The 12,297-nt window shown below is 48.3% G+C and overlaps 1 protein-coding gene across 4 annotated transcripts; it reads right to left on the bottom strand.

Moving 5' to 3' along the window:
• Window positions 1-1,287: 1,287 nt before the first annotated feature.
• On the bottom strand, window positions 1,288-5,651 carry CCDC17 (coiled-coil domain containing 17). 4 transcript variants are annotated; one of them, XM_070404860.1, is made up of 13 exons: window positions 5,262-5,651; window positions 5,102-5,179; window positions 4,776-4,998; window positions 4,525-4,687; window positions 4,224-4,307; window positions 4,017-4,135; window positions 3,626-3,742; window positions 3,245-3,390; window positions 3,048-3,145; window positions 2,703-2,906; window positions 2,347-2,557; window positions 2,167-2,277; window positions 1,288-1,902 (listed from the first exon to the last, which is right to left on the bottom strand). In XM_070404860.1, the coding sequence occupies exons 1-13, from the start codon at window positions 5,433-5,435 to the stop codon at window positions 1,744-1,746; spliced, it is 1,887 nt and encodes a 628-aa protein (XP_070260961.1). In that variant the 5' UTR covers window positions 5,436-5,651; the 3' UTR covers window positions 1,288-1,743. The 4 variants fall into 4 exon arrangements, with proteins under 4 accessions (XP_070260961.1, XP_070260959.1, XP_070260963.1 ...); XM_070404858.1 differs by having other exon boundaries at window positions 2,167-2,557; XM_070404862.1 differs by lacking the exon at window positions 2,703-2,906 and having other exon boundaries at window positions 2,167-2,557.
• Between the last annotated feature and the right edge of the window lie 6,646 nt (window positions 5,652-12,297).

Here is a 12,297-nt window from a genome sequence, read left to right as displayed (position 1 = left end):
CCATTTTAAATACTTGATAGAACGCAGCTGTCTTGCAAACTTTTGGTGGTGCTGTCCCTGAATGGGGGCTACAAAAACAAGACTTGGTGACAATCTTACTCTTTGGTGCTTATACTGTGTGATGGGCTCTGTGAGCTGATAACAGCCCCTAAGCCAGGCCTTGGGTGGTACCTGTCTTTAATTATTCCCCTACTCCAACTAGGGCCATGATCCTGTCCTGGGAAAAAAACTTTGAGGGAAATTTGGGGGCATGGCTCTTGAGGAAAACTGGTATGCTGCTTGTAGAGAATTAAGCTTTCTGGACTGAAAGTGGCTAAGGGACTGACCATGATGGACACTTTGGGTGTGGTTGGAAGAATCTGGGGAGGCTGGCTGGTTGAGATGTTATTTTCTGTACAGAAAGGTTGAACTATATCAACACTTGGAATTGTTACCCATCTGCAGTTTTGACTTCTCAAATAAAGACTCCTGGAAAAAAACAAAACACTCCTGGTCTGGACTTGTGTTTAAAGATTTTAGAGTGGGATCCTGGGATTTCTGGAGCATTTCTGTGTGGAATTATAGTTGAAAGGCAGTAACTCTACTAGGGGATCTAGTACCAAAATCCCATTTAGGTCCTCAGCGATGTCCAAGGCACAGTGGTAGTGTGAGACTGGCAGAGCTGCATTTGACTCTGACCCTGACTCTTAGTTTAAAAACCTGCTTTGCATTGGGCACTATTTATCTCCAGATTATAATAAAGAGCTAATATGCAAATGGTCGTTGTGCCCTTGCGCCCTTGCATCAGGGCTGGGGGACCTGAGGCTGTGGCGCCCCGCCCCTCGAGGGCCCCCACCCCCTGCCTTATGGGGCTTGGTGGGGGTGGGGCCGGCCGGGTATGAGTCTCCTGTGATTTCAAGGCATGCGTGGGTGGGTGAGGACTTGACTCTGGGTCCCACAGTGCACCCCAGATTCTGACAGGAAGGAGATTTTCATATACATTTTACTAATTTTCTTTCATCTTAGACACTTCCATTATAGAGAAAGGGCAAATAGCAATATTAAAATACTTCCTCTAATCCCTTTTGATGTGCACAAATTTCGTGCACTGGGCCACTAGTATATGGCTACAAGATCTTCCTGTTGAGAACCTGCAAGGCTTCCTGGGGGATGTCCTGAGAAAACTTGGATTTGAATGAAGTGTGCCAATAAAACTGATTTTTAGCAAAAACAAACAAAAGCTTTGATTAAAGAGTGCTCCTTTAGTCACCTCTCAAAGAACTTCCTGTATACCAGGTGATACTGCAAATACCTGACAATATTTAATCCTCTCATCAATCTGTTTTACAAAGGGAAAACAGGTAAAGAAAAGCCAAATAGTTTTAGCCTTAAGGTGGTAAAGCTATGGTTGGAGCTCACATTTTGTGCGCATCTGCTTTTTGCTTCTAGACCAGCCGTGGGCAAACTATGGCCCGGATCTGGCCCATTTGAAATGAATGAAACTTAAAAAAAAAAGACCGTACCCTTTTATGTAATGATGTTTACTTTGAATTTATATGAGTTCACACGAACACTCCATCCATGCTTTTGTTCCGGCCCTCCGGTCCAGTTTAAGAACCCATTTGTGGCCTTCGAGTCAAAAAGTTTGCCCACCCCTGTTCTAGACCCTCCGTCAGAACAGTAGTAAAGCTGTAGGTCTGGGAATAGGCCTCAATTAGGATCTAGTCCTGTACATGTTGAGCTATTCATACCCACATTCTGGACTCAGAAAGCCAGTGGGGATGGGTCAAAGCTGGTGGGGCCCAAACCTTCATCTCTACCCTTGACTCTGCTGTCAAGGGGCTCTTCTGCAGGAGGAGGGGGGTCAACAAAGCCAGCTGTTGGTGCAAGGGAGTTGGCTTCCAGTGAAGCTGAGCTGGGCACCTGTAGAAGAGAAGACAGATGTTTAGCAGGTTTAGAGGTTAGGAGCACAGGTTCTGGAGTTGGACTGGGCTACCTTAGAGTCTCAACTGAACCAAGTTAACCCCACTGTGCTCCGATTTCCTTATCTGTTTACATTCTACTTACCTGTTGGATGTGTGAGGGTCACAAGCCACAGGAAGCATTTGGCACATAGTGGTCAACAAAGACTGGCTGTTACCACACCAACCATACCCATGGTGTCCCTAGCTCTAGTTGAGCCCTCACCAGAGGTGGATACTGGTACTCGTGGGCACTGGCTGGATTGATCTCTGCCAGTGTTTGTACATCTGCATCTCTTGCATTCACCAGTCGCAGAAAGAGCTCAGCCTGACCTACCTGGGGAGAGGTGAAATGATACTGTATCCATACCTTTGAGTTGACCCACTCTCCATCTTCCACACTCACCTGGGGAATTCCATTCAGCTGCCCAAGGCTAAGGCTGGGATCCCGAGGAAGGACCCGAAGTGGGAGACGCCAACGGCCACTAAGTACCCTCTGATCCCGGTCAAAGAGCACCAGTGAGGCCCAGGCCTTTGGTTGTGGTGCCCTAGCCCCTGCCAGCCCCTGCCAGGCTTGTAACTCACAGAGCAGGGATAGTGATGGTGAGGGTGGGAGTCTAAAACAATGAAATTAAAAAGAGGTGTCAGAAGCCAGAATTGGTTCTACTCCCTTCCTAGAACTTGGCCTTCAGAGCCAGTAGCCCTGTATAAAATGAGAAAACTTAGGGCAAGGGACACCAGTCATCATTTCCACCTACTGACCTGGGTACAGGCTGCCTGCTGGCAAGGATGGCACAGTTGCCCATGGGCCCAGGAGCTGGAGGAGGGGGCAAACAAAGGGCTGGGGGCAAAGCTGTGGTCCCTCCTATATCATGTCCATCTCGGGCCAAGACAGTCATTAGTTGCACCCAAGTCCAAGAAGCCTCAAGGCCCCGCAGGAAGTCATAGAAGATGACCAGGCCAGCCCTGGGAACACAGGTCTCTGAGCCTCCACACACACTCCTCACCACCCCTCCACCCTCCTAGCCGTTCCCCAACACTAGCTGGACCATCACCAGCAGTGCTGACCAAGTCACAGAGGATGCCAAAGGAGGGAGCAGGCCTCACCCAGGGTCGTAGGGAGCAGGGCCCAGAACATCAGCTGGGGGCAGGACAAAGTGTGGATCCAGGCCCACGTTCCTGCTCATGGCTCCAGGAAGCTGTGGCTGTGGGGAAGAGTTGAGTACTCTAGAAAGCTTCCTGGGTACTTACGCTTCCCCACTACCCAGAGCAGAGCTGCCCCCACCCAACCCCTGGGTCCTCACAGTCTTTTCTGTGCCACCCAAGAATAGGATGCCTGTGGAGTGTGGAAGTGGTGGCAGTGGGGGAGCCACCGGTGGTGGGAGGCATGGGGGATCTTCCTTTCTCAGGCGCAGGCTGGGATTGGCCACAAATTGTGGCTCTCGGGACCCTAGATGCAGAAGAAGAGTAGGGAGCTCCTGAGCAGGAAGCAACAAGTAACTGGACTGAGACACCCCTGCCTGAGAACCAACACCCTCTCCCCCTCCCCCTCTCTCCCCTTCTCCCCCCCACACACCTGGAGATGCACATGGACACAGACAGATGGGGCACAAACACACTTTCATTCCCCATGCATAGCCTAACACCTTCCTCTAAGCCTGGGGTGGACTGGGATGCTCACTGACCCCAGGGTGCTCGGCCTGCACCCCTCTGCATCTGCAAAGCCAGAATTTCTGCCTCCAGACGCTGGTTTTCAGTCTCCACTGCTAGAAGTTTCCCAGATGTGGAACCTGCCCGCCTTCCTGTGATGAACAAGTCTGACCTGTCACTTTTGACCGCTGGTGACCATCTTAATCCAGTTCTGAGCAGCTCTCAGCCCTTAGGCCTCCCCGGATCGGGTGGACTTCTTGGCTAACATCCTAGTCACTGCCTCAAAGGCCACCCAGGTTTTCTATCTCAGAGCTTTTGCTTAGGTGGTTCCCATGCCAAATATTCCCTCCCTCACCGCCCTTTTCTCCTTCCAAGACTAAGACCACCGCTTCCGTGAGACCCTCCTGGCTGGCCCCTCCTGTTCACCCCTGTGGGTACGTGACCGTCGAAGCTCCAGAGCATATGTCTCCACTTGCAGCTGCCATATCTGGCCCAGAACGCCGGGGTCCCGACCCCCACCTCGAATGTAGGCCTCACGCAGGGCCCTAGTGAGAAGGGGACGAGAAGGCAACAACATCTTTACAAGACTGCTCAGTGCTTCGCCCAATGCCCGTCCCCGGGCCCAGATCTCACCCAATCTCAGCAGCCAGAGTCCCTGGGTTGGACGGTAGCACTGGCCAACAGAGTTCTGCCCCTTGCAAGGAGTTCTGCTCAGTCCTGGAGTTGGGGGCGATCCACAGAGAGACGTTGTTATTGATCCTCACCTGCGGCCGATCGCCCCATCCCGAACTCACACGGGCTTTCTTCCATTGCTTCCGAACCTACGTTTTGTCCGCGTTGCCTCCCCCTTCCCCCCACGCCCCCTTCAGCTCCCCAGACCCGGGACTGCTAGCTGACCCATGCGGCGCTCAGGGCTCCTGCGCGCCGATCTCACCGGGGCTCCGACTGTAGCTGCTGAACGCGCGTTCCTAGCACCTCCAGAGCTCCCCTGGTCCGCCCGGCCTCCGCCCGGAGTTCTACAAGCTCCCGCTCCAGGCCTAATAGGCGTGATATACCGCCCCGGTTGCGGGCCAAACCTTGGAGGCGCCGGTTCAGTTCTAAGGGACCGAGTGAGAATGGGTTCAAGCAACCTCAGACCAAGGGGCGAGTACTTTGTCCCCCTCCCTGCAATCCCTTTCGCCTCACCTTCGCCGCGCAGCTCCAGGGCCAGGCTCTGTGCCTCTGTCTCTGCCGCGCGTATTGTGTGAGTCCGTTGCAGGGCCCGCAGCCGCTCGCTGGGGCTCCCAGCAGCCGCAGAGTTGGGGCCCTGGGTGGGAGCCTTTGGACGCCCCCAGGGCTCCACGGACTGCCTGGGAATTGCTGTTATCCAGGGTTGCATTTCCTCCAAGGACAGCCGCAGACCCTGCACCTAGAGATAACAGTAACCCGCGACCCCCATGTAGGGGTAATCTGACCCTTGATCTTTTGGGTAGGATGCTCAGTTTTGAGCCAGTGGGTAGTGCCCAGTGTACCTCTTCTGTTAGCTTCCTTAAAGCTGATTTGCTGGCTTCCTGCTCTGGGAAGCCCTGGTGTTCTTGTGACGCCGCAACCTGGATACAGCATGTGGGATGAGGAATCCTGAGGGTCAGGGTGGCTTCAATACCCAGCCATGGCCATGGAGGAGGCCCTTACCATGGGACCTTGTGGTTCCGAGGCTTTTGAGGGCTGTGCTCCAAGTGTCACCTCCCGTGTCAAACGGCCAATGCAGAAGCGCTGAGTGTGAGTGGCCAACAGGGCCCAGGAGCGGAAAACCATGTCACAGGATCCACAGGGCAGGAGCCCTGGCTCCCCAGAGTGGGAGGCCATGGGATGGAACCCCTTCCTTGATACCAAGCCAAGACCTGCAGAGGACAGGACAGAGAGCAGGGGAAAGGGAGAAGAGGATGAAACAGAAAGTCAGAGCAGAGAGGAAAGGCCAGGTTTATTGGGTCCACAGTATCAAGTTTGTTTGGGGAGGAGCCTTAGCTCCCTGGGCAGCAAGGACAGGCCTGGGCAGGTCTGGAGTACGGGCGGGAAGGCTTGGTCATCTTTGGGAGGAGGCCCTGGCTTGAAAAAATGTCACAAAGTCTGCTCCACCTCATTGCATGAGATGAGACGGGCAAGTGTCTAATACTATACGTTGGTTTTTCTGCCGGTATTAATAAAACAAAGGGGAATGAACATCTGCCTCCTGGACTCACTGAGCCCTTTTATAAAAAATAAGTTTGTTCATTGATTTCAGAGAGGGAGAGAGATAAAAATATCAATGATGAGAATCATTGATTGGCTGCCTCCTGCCCACCCCCCAACTGGAGATCCTGTCCAGCCCACCACTGGGGATCAAGCTCATAACCGGGGCATGTACACTTGACTGGAATCAAACCGGGGACCCTTTAGTCTGCAGGGGACACTATCCACTGAGCCAAAGTGGCTAGGGCTTACTGAGACCTTTTAACACACTCCATCATTGGTTAATCTAATGGCCTCTGGCAGGGAAGTGTTATCTTATTCATTTTTGTTTGCTTAAGTGGATGTAACTAAAGTTAGTGTCATTCTCCATTCTTGAAACACCGGAGAGTAGGTAGTCTGCTTTTATGAGCATTCTGCCAGGAACCCATGTCTTTTTTTCTTCTGCCAAAAGCTTTGTTTCCATTTGGTTCAGGGCATTGGAGAGGGCACCATGGTGGTTAGAAGGCTGCCTAGTGGCTGCAGGGAGAGGCTCAGGCAGAGAAGCCTGACACCAGGGGACACAGAAGGGCCCTCAGAGGTCTCTGGTCTCCAAAGGCTCTTAGTTATGTTTGAGGGTGAACCTTTTAAACAGATACTTGTCCAACCCAGCTGGCCTGTTAGTCAGGTGGTCAACTACCTCCTTGATGAATTTCACCTCATCTAGGAAGTGGTTTTCCAGGAAGTTAAGAAATAGTCTTGCCTGACCAGCATGGCTCAATGAATTGAATGTCCTCCAATGCAACAAGAGGTCTCTGGTTCGATTCCCAGTCAGGGCACATGCCTGGGTTGCAGGATTAATCACCGTTGGGGGTGTGCAGGAGGCAGCTGATCAGTGTTTCTTTATCATCAATGTTTCTATCTTCTCTTCCTCTCTCTCTCAAAAAAACAATAAAGACACATAAAAAAAAGAAAGGAGTCTTTAATGGCTGAACCTAGGGTATGCAGATGCAAAAGAGCCAGGCTCAGGTTCTTCATGACAATGGTGGCATTTATGGCATCCTGAGCTTTACCCTACTCATCTTGGATAGACTTTTGTATGTCCTGGAAGAAGGTGCAGCTGCTTCGCTTATTCTGCCTTTTTTGTTAATCCTTATTTGAGTATATTTTTCTATTGATTTAAAAATTTTTTTAAATTAATTTCAGAGAGGAAGGGAGAGAGAATCATTGATCGGCCGACTCCTGCACACCCCACACTGGGGATTGAGCCTGCAACATGGGCATGTGCCCTAACAGGGAATTGAACCGTGACCTCCTGGTTCAAAGGTCTGCATTCAACTACTAAGCCACGCTGGTTTGGCTCTACTGATTAAAAAACAAACAAACATATTTTATTGATTTTTATACAGAGAGGAAGGGAGAGGGATAGAGAGTTAGAAACATCAATGAGAGAGAAACATCGATCAGCTGCCTCCTGTACACCCCCTACTGGGGATGTGCCCGTAACCAAGGTACATGCCCTTGACCAGAATCGAACCTGGGACCCTTCAGTCCGCAGGCCGACGCTCTATCCACTGAGCCAAACCGGTCAGGGCTCTACTAATTTTTTTAAAGAGTGGAAGGGAGGAGGAGAGACAGAGAGAGAAACATCAATGAGATATATTGAGATAATTTAAAAAATCTAGCTTTTTTCATAGCAACATAAATTTATATTAAATGGCCCTTGGCAGAAAAAAGTTTCCCCACTGCTACTGCACAGCATGTCCAAAATATGAGATTTAATCAAGCACAAGAGAATATTCAAAAGATGTAGTATGCATGAGATATATGAGGCTGCTGCCCACATAACACAGCACAGTGCTTCAGAGCAAACTTGTAAGAGCACACTCTAAAATAATAAAAAGTATAGTAAATACATAAACCATTAAGTCTTTATTATCAAGCATTATGTACGGTACTAGAGGCCCCGTGCATGAAATTCATACACTCGGGGGCCGGGGGTTCCTCAGCCCTCTCGCAGTCCAGTAGCCCTTGGGGGATGTCCGACTGCCAGCTTAGGCCTACTGTGCTTGCCAGCAGTGAGCCTGGCTGGCTTCTGGCTCCTGCATTGAGCGTCTGCCTCCTGGTGGTCAGTGTGTGTCACAGTGACTGGTCACTCTGCTGTTCGGTCAATTTGCATATTAGCCTTTTATTATATAGGAAAAATGTATGTACTGTACTTTTATACAACTGGCAGGATGGGTTTGTTTACACCAGCATCACCACAAACTTGTAATGTATTGTGCTTATGATGGGTATGTCACTAGGTGACAGGTTTTTTTTTTTTAGCTCTATTTTCATTTTACTAGTGGCCCGGTGCACAGACTTGTGCACAATGAAAGGAAATTATAATAAATATTTTAATATCACTATTCACTCTTTCTCTATAATAGAAGTGTCAACCAAATTCATGATTGACAATGACAGATCAAAACATGTGTGCAATTGGCACCAGTGAGAGCTTTATATGTATCTCGAATGCGTGGGTCAACTTAGCCTTTTATAGATATAAAGTTGCTTAATTAGAACTACTTTCTGATGTTGCTAAACTTTTTCCAGCCCAGTGAAGCACCCCAACTTCTCTTTCAGGTAATTGTTAGCAACACAGCAGTAAATATCAACATGAAGCAGATTATTATTGTAGATCATGCAGGGAGAACAAAGGGTAAAATATTTGAGTGCAGCAGTGTTTGACTATATTCTGTGCAGTGAGAAAACCTGAAGTCATTTTTAAGTTCCACCATTTTTAAAAAAATTTTTAAAATTGATTTTAGAGAGGAAGGGAGAGGGATAGATAGAAACATCAATGATGAGAATCATTGATCAGCTGCCTCCTGCACACCCCGTACTGGGAATCGAGCCCGCAACCCAGGCATGTGCCCTTGGCCGGAATTGAACCTGGGACCCTTCAGTCCATAGGTCAACGCTCTATCCACTGAGCCAAACCGGCCAGGGCTAAGTTCCATCATTTTAAAATATATATTTTATTGATTTTTTACAGAGAGGAAGGGAGAGGGATAGAGAGTTAGAAACATTGATCAGCTGTCTCCTGCACACCTCCCACTGGGGATGTGCCTGCAACCGAGGTACATGCCCTTGACCATAATCCATCGTGGGACCCTTCAGTCTGCAGGCCGACGCTCTATCCACTGAGCCAAACTGGTTAGGGCAAGTTCCACCATTTCTCTTTCCAGTTGGGTCAAGTTTCTAAGCTTTCTACATCTCTGTTTTCTGACTAATAAAAGTCTCCTATCTACCTACTCCAGGACTTCTGTGAGGATCAAATGAGATGAGGTACGGGAAAATGCTTCATGAACACTTGGTTAAACTGTAAAATGTTTGTACCTGGCTGCTATAAAGCAAGTTGGGTTCCTGGGCTGAAGAAACTCCAAGGAGGCTAGTTGCTAGGGAGAGGAAGCCAGGCGTTATGTGACATCATTACCAGGTGCCTACAGTGACTGTTTCCGGGCTGGGCTGGGATGTGGGCTGTATTTTGTGACATGGGGTCTTGGCAGCGATTTGTTGGGGTGTCACTCTGGGGTGGTGGGGCCTGTATCCACCACCACTTGGGGGAAGCTTAGTGTTTGTTTATCAGCACCAGGTCCGTGTTATTGTTTATTTTTAAATGGCCAGTGTATATCATGGTAGCTCCTGCACTGAGCGTCTGCCCCCTGGTGGTCATTGCACATCATAGCTACCGGTCAGACAAACACTTAACCTTTTATATATATAGATATAGACTAGAGGCCTGATGCACAAAATTCGTGCAAGGGGCTCAGCCCTTGCAGCTGCAGTGCCTGCCTTGGCCCTCACAGACCCGGCTTTGTCTGGAAGGTCATCCAGAAGGTTGTTCAGCTGTCTGGTCTAATTAGCATGTTAAGCATGTATTATTATAGATGGGACCACTGTTGTACATTTGGTCTGTTAACTGGAACATCATTATGTGGTGCATGAATATATTTCATTGATTCTTAAGATGCATATTTTTAAACACTGAGATCAGATTCACGACTAACGGGGGTGTCACAATTTGGCAAGCATTATCTTAGTGCATAAAAAATGTCTTAAGCCCTGACCAGTTTGGCTCAGTGGATAGAGTGTCGGCCTGCGGACTGAAGGATCCCGGGTTCGATTCTGGTCAGGGGCATGTGCCTTGGGTGCGGGCACATCTCCAGTGGGGGGTGTGCAGGAGGCAGCTGATCGATGTTTCTCTCTCATTGATGTTTCTGACTCTATCCCTCTCCTTTCCTCTCTGTAAAAAAATCAATAAAATATGTATTTTTTTTAAAATGTCTTAAAAAGTATATATATTCCATGAAATACAATATAGTTCTTACTGTTCTATCTCAGCCACTATTTCCACAGCTTGCACATGGACTGTTTATACCAGTAGCAGAAGCGACAAGTACAGGAAGGCAGATAGGGTCTCTGCCTTCCCAACCTTAGAATCTAGCAAATGTCATTCTGATCTGTCTCTAACCTAAACCCCACCTGCAGCCCACACTTCGTTAGTCATCCTTCTAACATGAAATCAGGCCTGTTACTATCATCTTGGAACTCTATATCCACTAGGGACCATGTACTACTGTAGGGACTGCCAAAGAGTGCCAGTAAATATCTGTTGTTTAACTTCTGCTTGTCCATCAGATCTTGGCCTAAACTTTCATTGAAATATTTTTTTTATTTAGCCCAGCCAGCATGGCTCAGTGGTTGAGCATTGACCTATGAACCAGGAGTTCATGGTTTGATTCCTGTGCCTGGATTGTGGGCTTGATCCCCAGTGTGGAGCATGCAGGAGGCAGCAGATCAATGATTCACTCTCATCATTTATGTTTCTATACTTCTCTCCCTCTCCCTTCCTCTCTGAAAAATAAAAAAATACATACATTTTTTTGTTAATCCTCAACCGAGGATATTTTTCCATTGACTTTTAGGGAGAGTGGGAGACAGAGGGAAAGACAGAGAAACATCTATGTGAGAGAAATACATTGATTGGTTGCCTCCTGCAGGAGCCCTGGCCAGGGGAGAAGCCTGCAACCAAGGTACGAACCCTTGACCAGAATCGAACCTTTTACCCTTTGGTCCACAGGCCGATGCTCTATCCACTTAGCCAAACCAGCTAGGCCAATAAAAATACATTAAAAAGAAGATATATTACTTTTGTTAATGCTCATCTGAGGATATTTTTTCCATTGCTTTTTACAGTGGGAGGGCGGGTATCGGGCCACATACACACACACACACACACACACACACACACACACACACACACACACCAATGTGAGAGACGCATTGATTGGTTGCCTTCCACATGGGTCCCAACCATGGCAGGGATTGAATCTGTAACCCAGGTGTGTGCCCTTGACCAGGAATTGAGTCAGTGAGTGGGCCAACACTATAACCACCGACACCACCAGCCAGGGATATTCTTTTTATTGACTGATTTTAGAAAGAGAAGGGAGGTAGAGAGAAACACTGATTTGTTGTTCTAGTTATTTATGCATTCATTGGTTGATTTAAAAAATATTTGTATTGATTTTTAGAGAGAAAGAGCGAAACATCAATTGACGGCCTCCTGCACACTCCCTACCAGGGAATCGAGTCTGCAAACTGGGCATGTGCCCTGATTGGGAATCTAACCAGAAACCTTTCAGTGCACAGAACGATGCCCAACAAACTGAGCCACAACTGATCAGGCTCACTGGCTGATTCTTGTGTGTGTCCTGACTGGGAATAAAATCTGTAACCTTGGCATATGGGGATGATGCTCTAACCCAGTGGTCGGCAAACTCATTAGTCAACAGAGCCAAATATCAACAGTACTTCTTCAAAATAGACTCGCCCAGGCCAAAAACCGACTTCTGCGCATGGGCCACAAAGTTTCAATCGCACAGTTCGCGCGCCCGCACGTAGTATTTTGTGGAAGAGCCACACTCAAGGGGCCAAAGAGCCGCATGTGGCTCGTGAGCCGCAGTTTGCCGACTACGGCTCTAACCAACTGAGCTACCTGGCCAGGGTTAAATTTTCATTTTTAACATAACTGTGTCTTCTCTTCCCTACTGGTCCGGGCACTCCTTGTATCACCCAGAGCCTTGCACAATACCTGGGACACACAAGAACCTGGGGAGTATTTGTTGAATGAAAAAATCTGTCTCTTCCACTGGTCACCCAGCCAGCATTGGCTCAAACCCTTTCCCACATGTTCTTATTTGGCAGGAAAGTTGAGGCACAGACCTTCCTTAATATACATACATTGGTAAATACATGGGCAGTGAATTACAGTTTCTGGAAATAAACTTGGGTTTCTGATTTCATTACTGGTAATTTTATTGCACAGGTTTTTCAAAAAAGTAGCTGCTAAAAGGAGAAACAGGTGTGTGTGAATTCAGATGTTCCTCAGACTGCCAGAAGTAGTTCCCCTAAAAAAGAAACCACTCAATCTAATTTTAAAGAAAATATACTTCTTACACAAGACAATCCAAAC

The sequence above is a fragment of the Myotis yumanensis genome, unplaced genomic scaffold, assembly GCF_028538775.1.
Source record: "Myotis yumanensis isolate MYYU_CA2020_CCGP unplaced genomic scaffold, mMyoYum1.0.hap1 SCAF_2, whole genome shotgun sequence".
Classification (NCBI taxonomy): domain Eukaryota; kingdom Metazoa; phylum Chordata; class Mammalia; order Chiroptera; family Vespertilionidae; genus Myotis; species Myotis yumanensis.
The sequence above is the reverse complement of the archived record's forward strand: the minus strand, read 5'-3'. Positions and strand labels throughout refer to the sequence as shown.